Source organism: Echiichthys vipera (genome assembly GCF_963691815.1).
Source record: "Echiichthys vipera genome assembly, chromosome: 22".
NCBI classification, from domain to species: Eukaryota; Metazoa; Chordata; class Actinopteri; order Perciformes; family Trachinidae; genus Echiichthys; species Echiichthys vipera.
Window position 1 is genome coordinate 13,903,200 of NC_139847.1, and position 19,892 is coordinate 13,923,091.

The 19,892-nt window shown below is 40.5% G+C and overlaps 1 protein-coding gene across 1 annotated transcript in view; it reads right to left on the reverse strand.

Moving 5' to 3' along the window:
- The window catches only part of pcxb (pyruvate carboxylase b), a 316,797-nt gene that overhangs the window by 7,726 nt on the left and 289,179 nt on the right, over positions 1 to 19,892 (reverse strand). The window contains exons 22-24 of the mRNA XM_083937027.1: positions 11,344 to 11,523; positions 7,252 to 7,426; positions 5,745 to 5,818 (exon numbers count right to left, since the gene is read on the reverse strand). Of these exons, the coding sequence (XP_083793153.1) occupies positions 5,745 to 5,818; positions 7,252 to 7,426; positions 11,344 to 11,523 (429 nt within the window). The remainder of the gene's footprint in view (positions 1 to 5,744; positions 5,819 to 7,251; positions 7,427 to 11,343; positions 11,524 to 19,892) is intronic.

Genomic DNA, 19,892 nt, shown 5'->3' on the forward strand with positions numbered 1-19,892 from the left:
ACGAGAGATAACTCCGGCTATCAAATATAGACAAAGGAGGATGTGAGACCCGAGAACGCTGATGCAACTTGCATCCAATGGTGTGTGTATGTTTTGTTTTAAGATACAAGCAACATTTCTGCACACTGTCTGTACCTGCACAATGAGACCCTCATTAGACAAACATCTTATTCCCTTTTATTCTTGAATTATTTTTACTGCAGCCCTGACAAAAACTTTTTAAATATAGTTTATTATTGTATGAATACAGGATCTTCTTTTTGCCCTTGAGGAATTCTGCACTGTAAAAGAACGAAGAAAACTAAGAAAAACCTCATGCTGCATGTGACGGGTCACATTTTTGACATATTTTCATTCCATCTCCTGCCTGGTCCTGCTAATCTGATGGGAGCCCCCATCCAAGAGTCAGTTCGCTTCTGTGGCAATGAATGATATTGAGCAGAACTCTTGAGTGTCTGAAAGCCCTAAAAATGACAACAACCCTGACAGAGTGGAGATAAGATAAACAGCAGCAGGGGAAGGTGAATAGTTAGGGTGAGAAAACAAAACAACACTTTTGCATCTGGGAAATGTTTGGATGACAAGTTGAAACGGAAACAAACGCAAACTGAGTTGCTGTAAAACCAAAACAGGTTAAACACAAGGGTTCTCAAGGGACATTTGGGAAATCTATTTTACAGTAAATAAAGCCATTACTGCCTTAGACAAGTTAGAAAATGGATATACTTCATCTATTTATCCCGCTCTACAAGTGTAGCTTTCAGTGTTGTTGGTTATTTAGCCATTTCTGTTGATGAATATTGTTTGGACTAGAAATGAAGGTAACACTTTTTATGTAGACCAGGTCTATAAGGCAATTTGTTGGTGAATTATAATGCATTTATAATGCTTTATAACTACACTCAATCCTTTCTGATGCACTATATCAACATCATCACAATCTTTACTCAACTATACACACACCTCAACAGTCAGCTGTAGTAAGGATAAACAGTGTGCTATACCAGTCCATACAGTATCATACGTTATCATTTTATGCGTTAAAGAAAGGCATTATGAAGTATTATGAATGGCAGCATAATGCACTATAGATGTTGTCTTCATAGAAAGTGTAAAAATGAAGAACATTTCACCATTTTGTGTGTTGTAGGAATTTGAAAAGGAACAGCACGGCACATACTAAACTGTGGCTTTGAAATAACTGAACTTACTCACTAGGCTGATTGCCTGTGACTCCCAAATGACATGGATGACAGTTCTATTCAACGTTGAGAAACAGTAGCAGTTTTAAACAGATGGTTAACATTGTAAAGCAGTTACTTCAGCTTAGGCTACTAAACTACTTGGTTAGGTTTAGGAAATTATCATGGATTTAAGGCTTTAAATGAGTCACAGACATGTTCGCAACCAAGTGTTGTTAACTTAAAACGGCTTTGTTGACTTTGTTTGTCTCTGGGTGGAAGTGCTGTGTTTGTGTGACCCACCGACCCCAACCCACCAACCTGACCTTCCTCCTTACGTGGAACTCGGGGTTCTCGTACTAGGTAACCTTACTTTCTCATTTGCTCCCACGATTCTTTACACGACTGTACTTATAAGCTGCTTGCACAATCGACTTTTGCAACAATGACAATCTGTCAAAAAGTGCTGAAGCCGCTAAGAGTTTTAATTTAAATATTGTAATGATTTATTCTGTTCGGTGGTTGGTGGTCTGACTGTTGGTCTCCTGCCACATTTCTGACCATTGCATTAAATGAAACACACCTTGGGGTGACTGACAAAAAAGAGAGGGGGGGGGGTCTGCCCATTTCTGGGGTCGATACTAGATTATCAGAATTAATGCCCCTCCTGTTGCTTTGATGATAATACAGGAGCAAAGTAGTAGTGCTCCTAATATGAAAATCAATTAACACCAGCCTAGAAGCATTTCGCTGCAGTGAAATAAAGCAGTAATTAAACATGTTTGCCTTTGGCTGCTCTGATTCACTGTCAGTTGAACCAGTGTGCTATCCATAATGAGAGAATCAAGGGGATATGTTAACGAAACTAAAGGAGAGGGATGTAGAAGGAAAAGCAGATAATAAGTGATGTTTTATTTGTTTCTTTTACAGGGATTATAATTACAACTAGTGGAACTAGTGTGAATGATGCAGAATGTAGCCTTGTGAAAATGGTGTAAGGTAAGAGGCAGCTGGAGGGAATTCAGTTCCCTTTCATGTTGTCTTGAACAAACGCGCTCTTTAAAGAACATATTTCATTTAAGCTATGGAAACAAAGTATTGAATGTATAAAAAGCTGAGGGGATAATTGAAGTGGAGGTGATGAAACAGCTGTCCCTATAGCAGCATGACACTGCTTTTAAAAGTTGATTATAAAACACCTTGATAAAAGTTCTTCTGTTTGAAAATGAGGTTTCAAATAAGTAGTTTGCTGCTATGGCCATGAGCTCTGCCAGTGCCATGAAACTGAAATCCTTTATGTAAGTGACACACAAGCTCAGAGTACTGTACACATGCGTCACTTTATCATGAGCACTGAAGGGGTTTGTTCTCTTTAGAAAGGAAAACTGTTTCAGGTACCTGAGTCAAACACATTTAAAACACCTTGTTTTTTGCTTTTCTCATGTCAGGGTGATTTATGGCCTTTAGAATTAAGCAGGTCTCAGAGTGAAAAGAGTTCAGGGAACTATGATTCGTTGGTAAAACTGAACATTCTCTACAGGAAACTTTACCTTGTTGTATTTAAATGCTCTGATTTACAGAGGAATTCTGCTTCTTGTTGACTGCCATCAGCAAATAAGACAGTCACTGATGACAGTGACCGATGTTCATCCGCTGTGTAGCACCAATTTTGTGCAGGCTAAATATGTTACGAAAAGATCTCCAAAAGAGAGTTCCCAGGTGGATATGCAGAGCAAACAAGAATCATGCGAATCAATCCTTCTGGCGGAGTCAGGTTATTGTGATGGTTCATCAACTTGCATACGTTTAATGACACATCTGTCGTATCCTGACAAAGTCTGTATTGTAGTCACTGGCAGAATGCAAATTTGGATTTCGGGTCGACGCCTGTACACAAAAAACTCAAAGAAAAAAATCGACTGCTTTACGGCATCACCCAACTATAGGGGGAGCCTGAGAGCAAATCTGTTGCTTTAAAGGTTGTAACATAAAGTTATTTTATTGATTTTGTGATTACTAAAATATAGTGTAATGAAGGGCTAAATTACTTTTAAACAGTTAAGTTAGTTTTTTTAAAGTGAAGAGGTTTTTGTTTTCCTGGCACAAAACAACAATACGTGCATCGTAAATCGAGATAATCTTGTTTTGCAATTATTACGAGTTTCTAAGATAAACAGGCGGCGCTAATTCTCGCGTAATACGATGATTAAAAGAGCGTTTTGAGCCTCTTACAGTGAAAAACAATGTAGAAAACCCCGCTGTGTTTGTAACACATCTTCTGCTGAAAACATCTTACGGACTGTCAATTACTTGTGTGCTGTAGATACCAACTGGAGTACAAATAAAGCTCAAATGGAATACTATTTATATTCTGTGTCATTGTCCTTTTTACAAAATCTAGTGTTAAAAAAGCAATATGACTATTAAGAACATTTAGGGAGAGCCTTTTAGAAAAGCAAGTTTTGAACATCATATCAAGAAACAGCTGATTTGAAAATACCCAATGAAACATCGAGTGCGGAATCCTCACAACATCTCCTTCTGTAGCAAATTTCTCTTTGATCAAACGCCAATTCTGACATCGCTGCAGAGGTTACCGTCAGTAGTTTAAACAGTCTCTTTGGAATTCACTCTCCAATCTGGACTTTAATAATGGCTTTAGTCTGAGTTTGCTCGTCAAAGAAGTTACTTCTGACATTCTCCTGACATGTTCTGTCTGTGCTGTATCACTATCTTCACACCTGCTGTTTCCTGTTCCAAGGGAAGCTTTCCACCAGCAGACAGACATGTGGAAATATTTCTGTTGACTGTATACTCACATGTTCAAATCAATTTCCAGCCTGCTGATTCTGCTTATTTACCATTTGAGAGTTGACAGGAAATGGTTTGTTACTTTGATGTTGATATTTTGCATTTCACTTTCAGATTCTGTGGCTTTGCAGTTAAGTGACAGCCAATTATCATATCCTTTCACCAAGAGATTCTTACATTCCTGTGCTCCACTCATTTGCAAGCAAAGCACTTCAACTCATTTGTTTTAGAACGTCATAGGAATGCATGTCCATCTGCCTCCCCGTTTGAGAAAAACCAAACAGCACAAGCTTTAGAAATGTGTGACGGTTCTATTTTGTTCTGAGATACAGGTCCTCAGTGCCTTTCACTGGCCCGCTCTCAAACATCATACCACAAAATGAATCTGTTACTTCTGTGCGGGAAGGACAATATGATGGCCGGAGGGATTAGGAATGCAGTTTGTTGTTCCCTTGATAAATTGTTAATATCTCTGTCCTCCCCACTGTGTTATCAGCACTTCACTGTTACTCTGCACCAAACTGCATCAAACCACAGCCATCTGCAGTGATGGAACAATAACGTCTGTTCTTTATGGAACTGTTATCACATCACAATTAATAAAAGAGCTAAATGGATTATTCATTAAATGATTATCTAACTAAAATGGAAGGAGTCTCCTTGTGTCTGTAAAGATGTCTGTCTCTCCTTCAATTTTCTCGACAACCCTACATCTGATCGACTTAACACTTGCTGTGTGTTGATGAGAACCAATGTCAAGTAGAACGCTCTTGAAACATATTCACTTATAGTGCATTAGGTACACAGTCCCCTCTCAATACACTACACAATTGGCATGCTGGGTACAGCTCCATCTCTGTTGCTCGCTAGAGTACATTCAAGAACAAATAAAGAAGAGGAGAGAGGAGTTACATTGTCGAAAACATTTCAAGTATCAGCATTGGAATGCTTTTGTTCCTGCTGTTAGCACACGCATACTCGACTATGGCTTGAGGAATGCAACCCTGTATGGCAGGTGTGTTGTTCAGGACCCAGGGAAATTGCAGGGTTGACTGTGATGTGGTTCGTACGAGCTGTTCTGGAGAAAGCTGCAAGCAGCAGTACTGGAGGCACGTTCCCACAGGCACATTTTCAACAGGCACTGCACTAGTTATGAATGCATTACCATAGTATTTTTATTGCTGTTGATTGTGATATTATAGATTCCACATTGTCCAGACAGCTATACTGTACTAGAGATCCAGAGATTGTTGGTTTTATGTCCTGACAACATTCTGTAAAGGGGGTCTGGTATCAAGTGTGATATAACCTACATGTTTTTCTAACGACACTAAGGCCATGTGGTCAAATTTATAAAAAATAAAATTGTGAAACAATTTGTGTATCATATTTTTTACAATTACAAACCTTCTCTACAACAGATGTCTGACCTCTTGAGCACCAAAGGTTTGAATCTTTCACAAGGAAAATCAGTATTTCCATAAAAAAAGGGGGAGCTTAGATCAATGAAAAAGTTCAAAATATGTTCTGCGAAGGCAAAGACATAAAATACTGTAGGTCCAGCACCAAAACATCCGACACCTCCCACAATACAACAGCATTCATTAGACCCTTTCTGTCTAGGATACTGTACATCTGTTCATCTAGGCAATGGGCTTTCGGTTAGAAATGGTCTCAGAAAAATGAGCATTATTCCCTTTTAAACCTGATCTGTCTTAAAATGATAGATGGTGTGTGATATTTCAGTTTTACCTCAAACTCCTCTGCAATTTTAGGTCCATCCAAGAACAGCCTGGTGTTGAGACAGTCCACAGGACCAAAGTTACCTGTGGACAGAGAGGTGACAATCAGAGGTGAGCATAATGAGCAACATTATTTTGTGATTATGATTTTAATCATTGATGATGACAAATAAAAAGTCAAACTATATTTTCATACAAACCGGGTGCTATGTAGTATATTATATGAACGTGGGATTCCAGTTTAAAAAGGGGAGTGATAAGGGTCAACAGTTATTATTAGAAATGGAAATAGAAAAGACAGAGTTAAGATCCAGTCCAGGGGTGAGTTCAGTCTTAACTTGGAGTAGTGAGGAGGGAGCTGTATACTAATTAAAACTAAAAAACTTTTCATGCTAATATTACATCACTCAAAGTAACAATTAAGCTCATTTCAATTCAGGCAGCTGAATGCTACTGTAGCTGCTTTAATCAACTTCCAGTCAAGTTTGAAAATGTGACTCCTCAAGAAGGATTCCTATTAAACTTCCAACATCACAGCCTTCTGCCTCCTGCTGCTGCTGCTGCTGCTGACTGCATGCACTTCAAACCTGCTAAAAATGCTGTTACTGCTTATGCTGATTTCCCCCCCTAGCACCACTTCTTGCTGTTCTGCTTTCTCATATGTGCATTATGTAAATTCAGTTTAACTTGTGTTGTTTCCAAGTTTCCGCTGCACTCTCCTCTGAATCTGAAACATGTGATTGTTTTCCTAAATGTGATCTGTCAAATACATCAACTGAAAACATTTCTACCTGAGGGTTGAACTTCCTGCGTTGCCCTGACTCAAGGTTGGCTGCTAATTTCAAGCCTCAGTAATAATACAAATGAGAGAGAGAGAGAGAGAGAGAGAGAGAGAGAGAGAGAGAGAGAGAGAGAGAGGAGAGAGAGAGAGAGAGAGTGAGAGAGAGAGAGAGAGAGAGAGAGAGAGAGAGAGAGAGAGATGAGAGAGAGAGGAGAGAGAGAGAGAGAGAGAGAGAGAGTGAGAGGGAGAGTGTGTGGTGCGAGAGAGAGGAGACCAAATGCCGAAGCCAGCCTTGTATAATTTAAAATATCCAATTTGATCAATGCAAAATAAATAAAAATTCAAATAAACAATGTTGATTCGTGTTCTCAAAGGTCATTTTCAGGTTTTACTTCTGGGCTTCCTAATCTGTGTCTCTGCATCATCATTGCAGCTGGGAAATGACTGTAACAGCACTGTAGCTACACTTTCTACCTTGAAATAGTATAGTTGTGACATCACAATAGCACCGAATTTCCTGAGGGTTGTTTAAAGATACCGTTTCTGAATACAGGTTGTGTGTATTTCTCTGAGGAACGAGCATTTTGATACTTTCACTTTTACTTTCATTTAGATAGCACCTACACCTGCTTTATAAACAAAAAAGACATGGAAATCTCACTTTTTCCAACAGGGGACCTGTAATCCACTAAAAGTAACTGAATAAAAGGATCCATTATCAAATCTGCCCACTCACCAGTAAAATCCTTGTACTCCTGGAATACCTTGGGGTACATGGCTGCTGACATCACATCCTCAGGGGTTATATCATCACCGTGTGCAGCTCGGAGCCCCTCCTCCAGGGCCTTGAAGTCCATAGGTGGCAGAGAGGCGCCGGGACGACCCTCAATACGGGTGAGGGACTTCAGCACCTAGGACAGGAATCGAAATGAGAAAAGAAGTGAGGGTGATGGAAGAGAGGAAACAAGAGAAGACAGAAGGTATGAGGAGGCACAACAGAGGAGAGAAACTTTTATTCAAAGTTATATAGTCTTTCTGATTGTTTCCCCACTTGTAGCATCCCCACGGGACGCTGATGCGTGTGGGATGTATAAAGTGCTGGTAAAACCTCCCCATCGTTCTTCACAACTATACGTCTGGATAAAAGCTGCACCTTGTCAAAGCACTGAAGTGACAGAGTGACTTTGGGGGAGCGAAGGAGGAGGATAGAGATACATGGGATGCTGTTTTGAGGGATGGAGAAAAGAGGAAAAGAAACACTTGAATTGGATAGAATATAAAACATGATCCAAGTTATGTTTTTTAATTTGCATAAAAGTGCCATGGATGCTGAGGTAAGATTGGCAGCAATATCCACTTTAGTCTCCTCCATCTCTTTCTCAATTCATCATTTTCTCTACCCAGTAAAGTGTCATAAGCCTATGACACATGGTGTGACACATTGTCCTGGTTCCTTCGTAGACATAGTAGAGGAGAAAGACTCGGGGAAAATAATTGTGGAAAGAAGGCTGCTACAAGACTAATGATATGACATTTCATCCGCCCACAAAGTTGTTGGGATCGGACACAACTTGTAGAGACAATCGACCTGAGGCTGCTAATAATGTCTTGTGAGCAGCGCATGTCAAGGCGAAATGGCTGCTGTTTTTTTCAGCTTTTGGTAAGAAAAAGAGAGGGACAGTTGCATGCAGTGAATCATACAATCAGCTGATTTAGTCTGCTCCATTAAAGTATAGCAATATACAAACAGAAGAAGCTAACAGCAAAGCTTCTTGTATACATACCTCTTGTGTGTGTGCCTTTTAAAAAACTGTCATCACGACTAAAATAATCATCACCTGAGCTAACATGCTACTGTACTGCATGGTGAATTTGTGTGTGTATTTCACTCACTTTAAGCACAACACCGTGTGCACAAAATTACAAATGCAGTGGATCATACGTCTCCTGTGTGCAGACATGGAGTGCATATATGTATCCACTTTATGAATGCAAATGTGTCTGCTACCGTGTTCTAGTATGTATAACATGTTGACACATTTATGCATTCGTGTGTGCTTTTGCGGAAATCTCCAGACAAAGGGCCTGCGATGCTATTAGTCACAGAGCAAACAGTTCAAAGACAGCTGACTCATTTGTGTGCCTGTGTGTGTGTGTGCGAGAGAAAGACACTTCAAAGATGGCAGGCTCACTGGAGTCCCTGCTCATTAACATTGTGTCCTCTGAGAATATCTTACACCTAAACTGCTTGATTGTTTAAGTGCGAGACAGACAAACTGTGACTTTGTGTGAGAGAGTTTGTGTGTGTCTGCATTGACAAATGAAGGGAAGAAAAAATTCCTTCAAGGCTATTTGCTCTTTCTCTTCATTTCTCTTAGAACCACTCAACACACTCTCCCACCCTCTTTTTTTATTGACACTGATTTTCTTTTTCCCTCTTTGTGTGCAGTGCCTCGGAGAAATTGTGATGTATTTATTTATTTATTTTTCTTACAATTATCGGATTTCTTGAATTCACTTTCTTTCTAACAGCCTCCTTCACTTCCTCTACACTCGTCTCCTCATCCATCCTCCCAGGTGCGTTTCCATCAGGGTCGAATATCCTGAATGAGGCGGGTCTATATTTCCTCAACGCCCGTCATTTGCATGTGAGTCTCTCGAGCGGCTGTTTGACCGTCCGTTTGTTTACCCTGTTGCAGAGCAGGGCCTTTTTTCTCCCCTGAGAGAATCCTGGTTGCTGATTGGATATAACTTTCAGCGGGATGTGACGTGTGGTAGTACATGATGCCACAACAACATGGCGAAGAGTAGACACTTTTATCCAGTGGTGAAGTAGAACGCAGCGCAGAAAATGACCTGTTTGCACATGCTTGTTAAATGATTGCTGCACTGGGTTGGATTCTGACAAGAATTAAGTTGATGAATCATGCGGGCCACCTTAAATTAAACTGCAACTATTCTTTATATCTCAGAAATCCCTGATCAGCTGATCACCGACGATCCAAACCCATTCCAAACGATACGTCACCTCTGGAGTCTTGAAAATCCCTCTGGGGCCTTTTTTGTAATGGAAACACGGCGAGTGAACGGCCATTTGAGAGGGCGTGCCCTGAAACTTTCCGAGCGACCACATTTTAATGCAACAATGTATGTGCATGCAAGAATATTTACAGCTGCTGACTAATAAGCTAATCACACTAGAATGATAGCCACATACAGGCACAAACACTCTAATAAGAGTAGAGCCGTAAACAACCTTTACTTTATCTAGCTGACATGAGCTTGACACCAATTGTTTTTAAAAGTACTCCAATATTAGAGGGTGACAGTGAAATTGATCAGATTCATCTCGAAGCTACAGCTTGCATGTAAACACAGGCACAAACAATAAGCACAAAGGAAAACATCGTGAAAGGAAAGCAAAAAGCATTTGGACCAAAGCTGAACTCTGAATTGAACCAAATCAGAGGGATGGAGAGAGAAAGCTGTGAGTGAAAAAGCCTCTTGATGTTTGTGCATTAAATATCCAGGGTGGCTTGCTGAAGAAGCATGGAGCCTCTCTCAGCGTAAAGTATTCCAGTTCTGACCGAATAAAAGAAATGAAAAGGGAGACCTGGCTATATGAATGTATACAGAAGTTGTCCACCATCTTTGTTTGTTTAATAAGAATGACATCCAGACAGATTGAGGGACACTAATTGAGAGGTAGTAGACAGGGGTTGCATCGTGTATGTCAAAACTGGGAAAAAAAAATCGCTGTGATGGGCAAAGGCGGCATTGTCTGGGAAGTTAAATGACAAATATTTGATGATATAATCTCCCAACTGTTCGTCAGCTCACAGAGACGAGGGGAGAAAGGACAACTTGATGATAAGGGTGACAGGACGTCGGGAGTTAGTTTCACAAAGAGGAGGGATGATGTAAAGGAGAAACAGTAACTGGAGAGACAGATGGACACGCATGGATGGACAAGTTTAAAGTCCTGAAACTCACGGCCGCGGGCCCGACAGTCTGGATGAGCAGTGTGTGATGGCGACCTCGCTGAAACTGCTGTGGATCACACACGTGTGGCGTCCACAGAGACACTGCCTGCCTTTCTACATTGAGTTGTCTGTGATAATGGCCATACATAATAGAATGTTTCTTTTTATTAAAAATGTCATTTATATTTGACATATTCGACAGAAAAGGCTGAGATTCTGTCCACAGAAACACTAGAGGGTTTTTAATTTGAATCGATATTTGAACTTTAATGAAATCACTGTTATGTCACTTCGACTGTTAAGAGACTTTCACTGTCTCTTTTTGCTGTAAACCTTGCACGACTCGAAGCCGACACACATCTGAGCCACTGTGGTGGGCAGCTCCAACCGTAGGGCTGTTAACATGGGTAGGGGGGAGAAAAGAAGCAACAAGTTCTGCGACATACACGCGCTGCTCACATGGACTGCTTGGCCCTGCGTAAGTGATGAAACGAATGAAAAGTTCATCAAAAAGAATAGCAATGGCATGGTTTTCTTTACTGTTTGCAAGATGTAAGGTATGTGGTGGAATGTGAGTGTTTGCGTACACTTGCATACACGCGTGACTTTAAATGGGCTCTCCTGCCTGTGTTTGTGCTAGTAGGGAGAAGTGAAAGATAAAAGGCTTTGCTGGTTCTAAATTAATGCTGTGGTTGTATTTACTGATATTAGTCGGTCATAAAGTGCCTTTAAATTTCAAATGAATGTTAATGAAAACCTGACCCAGAAATCCATTTAAGAAATTAAACTGCAGGAGGAACAAAAACAAGAGCATGCATGTGTTTATACAGGACGAGCTGCTGTACCTTAGATCTGAAGGGCTCAGGGAATCCTCCATGTGGTATCCCGATGTATCCCTGCAGGAACTCCACCACAGACAGGGGGAAGGACAACTCATCCGCCCTCTCCTCCACTTCTGCCCTGGTCAGGTCATTCTGCACCATGAACTGGGCCAAGTCGCCCACGATCTTAGAGGACGGAGTCACCTGAGAGAGAGAAAGACAGAAGTGTGAGTACCAAACGCATGTGATACTGTTTAAATCCTCTACTTCTCTCCTCGGTTTCACCCTCAGTACGTTATTTCTATTTCCCCACAGACTGAGTATAAGATATTAAAGTTCAGCTTCTGCACGCAGATGATATCTTGGATTGCTTCGGACCAGGAGAGGTTCTTTTATTTCTCTCTGATACGTGACCACTGGCCTTTTAATCTGACAAACCTCACACAGAGAATCTATTCAGGATAATATTACAGTTTTCCATGGTGTAATCTTGCTTTAGTTTTATTACGAAAAGCAGAAGTTGCAGCAGCTGTTTGCCAGGCTGCACCATCTTTCTCTCAGTGTGGTTTTCCTGTCAGCATGTAAGAATATACATCCACAATGATTTTAGAAAGAGAGAAAAGTGGTGATAAGAGTCTTTGGTTTAATGAAGATGCTGTCTACAAAGATTAAGTACGAAGTGACCCGGAGTGAAGTGAGGGGCGTGACAGTAGAGTGAGTAATAAAAAAAGATGTGTACATCTTTAGGTCTGTGTAATCAATTGATTTGGCAGCCATGAAATAAACTAAACAGGTCGTCTCTATGGAAACAGAATGAACCTGGAAATAAAGAGGGGAGAAGGATGAGTGAGGAAAACATTCATTAAAATCACATGTATTCATTCTTTCATTATTTATAATGGCATATCATTATGGTAATAGCAACCCCTATTAGCATAATGGTACTAAGTCTTTTTGACTGAACAGGACACTGATGCAAATACAAAATTGCACACATTACTCTTCTATCGTAATGACACAGATTTAAGGCTTCCTGTTCACTTTTATTTGGTATTCGGACCATTAAAGAGAGTGAGGTCAATTAATAAGACGACCCATGGACACATTTTTTGAAAAACTCCTTTTGATAACTTTGTGCCTCTCGCAAAGACATTCCTATTTAAACTCACGTTCCTCTTTCAAATGTAACACTAGTATCTCATTTTGGAGCCACCAACAGAGGGCCAGGATCCTGTTTTTGAGCCTGACTCATAGTGTGAAGGAGCTGCGAACTTAGGCATCGACAGCTGAACGACTAGAGAAAACAAAAAGTGGGCCCACACAAGATGCCTATTCATGTCAATTAGTGCACTCTGCTCATATCAGATGGCAGAGATTAGACAAAGAGAGAGAGAGGGGGAAAGGGTGAAAACTGAATTTAGACCAAATTGTTATTCTCTAAAGAATTCCCCAACAGAGAACTTGACACCTATTTCTAAAGATGTGTTGCCAATTTGAAGCACGAGATATGAAGCACACACATCCACAAACACTGCTCTGGGATTACCACAACTCCCCTGGGGCTTGGGTGCCTGCAAGGCTAGCTGATCTGATCACATTAGTCTTTTGAACAAGCTGAGTGTGTGTGCGTGCCTACGTGCGTGCGTGCGTGCGTGCCTGTGTTCTCTAGAGATGACAGGCCTAGCACCATCAATGTAACCCTTGTAGAAAGTAAATAACATCAGTGGTTACACACAGATTGCTACACTGTAAGATAAGCAGTGTACTAGATCTTTTTCTACATACAGTATACTATTGTTTGTTTTTTGGTCATTAAAGAAACATTGCACAGTAACTACTCTGAGCCTAAAGGAACACTGTAGCAATTTGTCCTTAAAGGTTTTCTTTGTTCACGTAAAACTGAAGCAGCAGAGGCTGTAATATCCAGACTTTTAGTCACTATTATGGATCCAGCTCCAAAAACATTCACTCCTATAAGTCCCATAATGGAAGTCTACTATGCCGTTTGTTAGACTCTCTCTGCCAGGCATATGAATGGATGTATAAATGTAAAGCCCCGTTCATTCCCATGAAGTTGCTCGGTGGCTAATGAAGGCAAAAATGCCCGAATGCTGCAAAATGATTTGCACTGCTTCCACACTGTTGGGGCCATAGAGCAGACACTATAGGCTACTTACAGTTTAGCCCTCCGGCTAGAATGACTGAATGAGTATTAAATGATTTTATTGTGTGTCTCTTCTAGACTTTCCAAATGCTATTGGAATGAATGGATCAAATTCTGATAGAGAAACGAGTTATTTTGCGGGGCTTTTGACGGTCTAAAAACAGAAAGGAAGTACTGTAGTATCGATTTAGGACCATATAAGGTAGAGGGGAGATCAATTCTTTTTTTTTTAAGATTTGCTGTCAGCTTCCTGACTAATTTTAAATTGACAGAGAGAAAAACTTTAAGTTAGCAGAGTTTATTATTTGCCCTGATTTTTAAAATTCTTGAGGAAGACATTCACAGCAAGAGGATGTTACTTAGAAAAGTGGCACCGTATAATGTAACATCATATTGCTTTGTTTTGGGCACCGGTTTTAATGATTTCAACTCTTTTTCTGAATATTCCAGTTTTTTTGGACAGCGATAAATACTAAAATACCCATGAACTTTGGAATCAACCTTGCTATGGAGAAGAGGTGCGTCAGAGGTGTGAATCAGAGTTATAGCGAATACGCTGCCATAGTTACTGCATTCATCCAAAACTGATGAAAAAGTCAAAACTAAATGGTTTCACCATCATCCTATTTAGCTTTCTCCAGCTGTAACAGAACTAACTGACTTAACAATGTTAAGCTGGATGACTGAAATTTTCTTAACAACATGCACCACAGGAGCTATAGTTAACTTTTGTCCCACCCTGGATTATGTCTTCCACTTTGTATGACAAAACAGAATCATCTTTTGCAGTGGTAGTCCCCCCCTATTGTGTGGGGGACCTCAAATAACTCCTCCCACTGTGAAACTCTATTTGGACATTCATAAAACAGAACAAGGCTTTCTGTTTTGCTTGTTATGTCACTAGCTACTTGAAAACTGTCACTGCAATTAATCTCCCAGTGAAAAGCTACATCTTTTAAAAAACAGCCCAGGATGCCTGTTAAAGCCCACGACAACTTACACTGCAAACAAATCAGCGCTTTCCCAGCAAGATACAAGAAAGAAATGCATCCTGCTGATTGAAATAAGTGTGTACTTCCCTTCAGCAGGTCCCTGCTGCAATACCTAAAGCTCAGTTTGATTGGGTTTGTGAAAAGAGGTGATAATGATACATTGCTTTAACAGAATTACTGTTTACAGAGAAGCTTAAGAGATCTGAATGGGCCGTTGAAGCCCCTGGAGAGGCCATTAACTTGGTATAGCTTTGGAACAAAAGCTCACTGCTGACTTACTCAAAATCTATGCGAAACACAAGAAAGCAGCATGACTGTGCATTCTTTGTCTACCTCCAGCCCCTCCATTGTTTTCTCATTCTTTCTGTCTCCAGAGAAAGATAGTTTTTCTCATTTTTCCCCCTTCAAAGTTAAGAGTTGTTATTGTTCTGTTTATTATCCGTCTTCATGAACCATCCTTCTTACTCCATCCCTCTCTACAGTAACTCGTTTAACTACCTGTCTCTAACAGACCAGATGTAGACTCTTTACTCGTTCCTCATGAATCACCTTTGCCTGTGCCAAATAGTTATTTTTCTCGATCCACAGTAACGTGTTTCTCTCATTATCAATCTCCGTTGATGAATCACCGTCTCCAACTCTCTCTGGGGTGCCTCGCACATAGGAAAAGGAAGTTGTACATGATGTGTGAGCTTTTCTATATTTTTAGACGAAAAGTGAAGTAAATCACATCCAGGTGGTGCAGGGCTACAACAATCTTATTTCCTCTCTACCTGTGTGTAGCTGAGCTCAGACTCTTCACTGGTGATCCCTCAGTCTGACAGATGGGATATTGTCACTATGTCAGAAGTTCACACCTCCATCCATCCGTCCATTAATTCCCGATAATGAACACCTTGTCGGGCATTATCCCTTACATAATATAAAATATTCTTTAGTAAAGTTATTTGTTTAAAAGGTGCTATCAAAATAAAAAAAAATATTGTGGGCTGGGATTGCCTCCACATGACTCTCACCTGAGTCTGATCAGCAGATGAGGAAGGGGGAGAGAGGACGGAGTAAACAGAGTGTGGGTATTAATGAGCTCCATGATTAGTTCATACTCACCGCGTTGACCTGGCTTCCACAGGAGAGCACTGCTCATCAGTGGTAAGGTTGACAGTCCTGACTGAGTGTTATCAAGCGGGAACCTCTGTATGACCATCGATCTCCCATGGAAGCCAGGGCAAATAACCTTTGACCAGCGAAGCCAGCGAGACATGAACACGGGGGGAAGGGCTAACAGTTTCAACAGCAAAGTCTCATTCTCAGGTTGTCAAAATCAATGCCTTTATATCTATCTACAGAGCAGATATGTGTTTGCTGCTATATTAATGTTCTGAATGTTGAATACACAACCTTTAAAAAAGCAGCCTTCTGGGTACCTTTGCTTAATCATATTGGTGCAAAATGTATGGACATAATCCTCACAGAAAAGAGTCTAATTTCAATACAAAAATTAAATATATCGGTTGCCATATCTGCAATTGGTGACTTTTGCCCTCTGAAATAGTTTTTAAAAATTCCTACTTGGTCTGGCTCTAATTTAAAGTATTGTAAAACATACTGTACAGCTGAGTCTGATGGGAATGTCAGATACTTGGTCATGGACAAAAGTATTTGACAACTTAAAGTTCTGACCTGATCATGAGGCTTTAGGAGTAGTCAGGAGTACCATAAAGTGAGGGGAACTCAAATTTATATACCAACAAGTGCAGTACAATGTTTTTTTTCTCAAAAAGGCAGCATCAGATTCATAAGGACTCATCTATTGGGCAGCTTCTGTACCAAAGTTGAACCAAATGGTAATCCATCAAGCAGTTGTTGAGATATTTTACCCACTAAAGCGGTGACTAAACTATGCGTTGGACTGACACCACCATCCCTCTTAGTTTGGCTGTGATTATCTCCAAAGCAACTTTTGAAGTTCTGAATAATAAGATTAAGGTACCATTATCCATTTCTTAAATGAATTAATGTATATATCATCTTTGAAGAAGACTTTAAAATACCGAGCAAATTATGGAAATGTCTCATTTGCACTTAGCTTTACTAATTTGATATGGCACAATTCACATAGGAATAACTGGAGAAAAGCAGCTTATACCTTTTTAAATTCAGTAATGTCGCTCGTTCCCAGCAGCACTCTGATCTTCTCTCTCACCAGCACTTAACTCATCTGTAACCTTATGTTCTTCTTCACACAGGCTCATATTATCACACTTGACACACAAGACCCGTTCAACCCTCGTCCACCTCTTTGACCCGCTCATTCTATTCATACTACCATGTTCTTGCTCTTTCAATCTACTCGTCGTCTGCCTGCTGTCCATCTTTCTGACTTTCACTAATGTACAGCTCTTGCTAAGTGGTCCTGCATGACTCCACACTCCTGGCAGCAGAAATCTGGTACAGTGCAGTAGAGTGTCGAGTGTCTAAGTGCGTGTGTGTGAAAGCATGTCAGTGATTTTGTGTGTGCTCGTATGACTGCGTGTGTCATCTGTCTGTGTACTTTGCTTGAATTTGTTTTGAAATGCAACTCTATCCAAACCTGAACTCCCCTAACGGGCAAAGGATTATATCATCCAGAACAGTGTGTGTGTGTGTGCATCTGTGTGAGTGTGTGTGAGAGAGAAGGCAAATGTACAATAAACACACACAGAGCCAAAGCCAGGAGCGAAGCGAGTGAAGAATGGTACCTGTCAGGAGAGGAGGAGACAGGAGAGAGGAGTGATAACAAGAGCCTCGGAGAGGGGGAGGAGGCGCAGAGGAATGATAGAAAGATTAGGGATACATGAAGGAAGTCTAATTGAAATGAGGGAAGGTGGGAGGGAGCGATAAAGGAGGAGATGAGAGGGAATGAAAGTGGAGGGGGAGAGCAGTGGGAGACAACAGCAGGATGATGAAGAGAGCTACGGGAAGAGTAAGAGAGAGCGTGAAAGAAAAGAATGGACAGATGAACCGAGGGGAGGACCGACAGAGGCAAACAGACAAGAGCAATAGACATCTGCAGCCCCACAGGCAATACAAGGAGGTGTTCCACCTCCCAAGTGTGTGTGTGTTTTAGGAGGGTGGAGGTGAGTGAATACGTGTCTGTAATTGCAAAAGGAAAGTGACAGAGTGAGTCAGGTAAAGCAGAAAGACAGAGTTTGCACATATAAATACAACTTATCCTGCGTACATTGACAAACTCATGTTGTGACAGATGAAGCTGAGCGAAAGGGAAAGGTGGGAGGAAAGAAGAATATAGCAGTGCAACTTAAATGCAGGAGAAGAAAGGAAAAGAGGCAGAACAACTTCAGTTCCAGCTGTATGCATGTCAGTTACAGCTTTCAAACTAAATAAACTAGACTGCCTTCTAAAAATGACATGAGTTTAATTATCATCACATTAACAGACCAATCAAAACCAATTAGTCAATTAAAGTAATAATCTTGAATATTTTCATATTTTTTACATTTTCATTTACCTCTGAATGGGGTAAAACAACGGTGATTGAGATTGCTTGTCAGTTGTTTAAACATGGGGGGAGGTTGTGTATTTTGTGTGCTGTCACTCCAATTCAAAATCTTGTTTTTTTTCCCTTAAACCCACAGCAGCTTTCAAAGGAACAGTGCAGCATGTCGTGCACCATTTAGTGAAAATATGCTTCCACTCTCATATCTATGCAACATGAAGCAGCAGCCAGCAGCATAAAGACTGCAAACAGTGGAAAACAGTTAGCCTGGCTTTGTCCAAAGGTTACACAATCCACCTATCAGCACCTCTAAAGATCACCAATTAACACCCTTTTTTTCTAGTTGGTTTAATTCATAAAAAGTTCAAAGTGTAGAATAACAAGTTGTGGTATAATTGGAGGTTAGGTGCCTGACTATATCTTGGCTGATGACTTCTTGGAGTCTTACATGGTCGCCTGGCAACCTCATGGCAACAACAAGACTTCAGAAGAGTGGTTTCATCTTCGCATCATCATGGACTTAAGGAACTTGGCATTGACATTTTTTTTTTTTTTTTTTTTACAATTTTCTAACGTTTTATAAACCTAACGAATATGAGGGAAAATAATCTGTGGACTAACTGAAAATGAAAATAATGATTACTTGCAGCAGGAGAATTACCCCCCCCCCCCCCCCCTACTTAACTGATCCATTTGTAAAACTCTGATGCTGTCAAGATGGTGAATATGTTGTGGGTGCAGCACAATTAATTACCTTGTTTGAAATGAAAACACAAACACAACAGAAAGGTTCACTGTATGCTGGTAATGATCAGATAGATATTACATTATTATGCCTGTAGGCATCGGTTCATGTATGTTCTGTCTGATTGTTCTGTTTCTTTAGCAAATATGGCCTCAAGCTGAAATAATAGTAAGTGGCTTCAGAACTAGAACTAGAGAAAAGAGAGATTTATTATTACTATCTTGTGGCAAAGAGCTTGTCAGCTTTGACGTCATACTGTTCAGGTATAACAACACTGTGGTCTGTGCAAGAGCAACTCTACGTGACCGGGAGGATGATGAGGAGCGGAGGACTGGCAGGTGTGCATCCGCCGAGGGGTGCAGAATACATGACTGCATGTTACAAGAACATTTGTATGAAGACCTGTCCCTGTCTGCAGCTCACCACTCGGCGGCATCAGTTGTTATTCTGCCTCTGTTTTAAAGCTTCCTTCTCCAGACAAACATGTCAATGTTTTCTTTTCTTTTTTTTAAATTTAGCATTGCATTTGACTACTCATCCATTTTAAGTAGTTCACAGATGTGGAAAAATAAAGAATACACCTAATAACACATTGACATATTTAAAGCTGTTAGATGCTTGAGTGTGGCACTTAATGAATACATAATACATAATAAATGTCTGTTACATACAAGCCGTTAACAAACGAGTTCACACAATGCTGAGTTGTGGTTTTTGGCAATTTTCCTGCACTGGTGCACTGGAAGGATGCAGATTAGACTTGGGCAAAATGACAAGATTATTATTCAACACAACAGAATATTCAATTATGCAACGTCTCTTATGAATTCTGCACTATATTCAGTTTCTCTCTTCAGTGTTGCCCGTACATTCATTCTGCGGCAGCGCACTTCATAAACAAGGCAAGTATTTGTGGTTTGTTTGTGAACTTGTGAGTGCCTCTTCAACTAAATCAGTTGAACAGGTTAAGTGAAGATAACATAGTCGGTAGCGACCGGTTGCAAACTCAATAGTAAATGACATGCCAACATGCTGACGGATTCTGTGTTGTTGTGTTTTTAGGTGAGCTAGACCAGACAATGTTCTTTTAAAACAGTTGTGTGATGCTCTCTTCTCCTTGAAGTTTGCTGGAAGTGATGTACGTTCATTTAACGCTGGTGCCCTGGTGTTTTTATT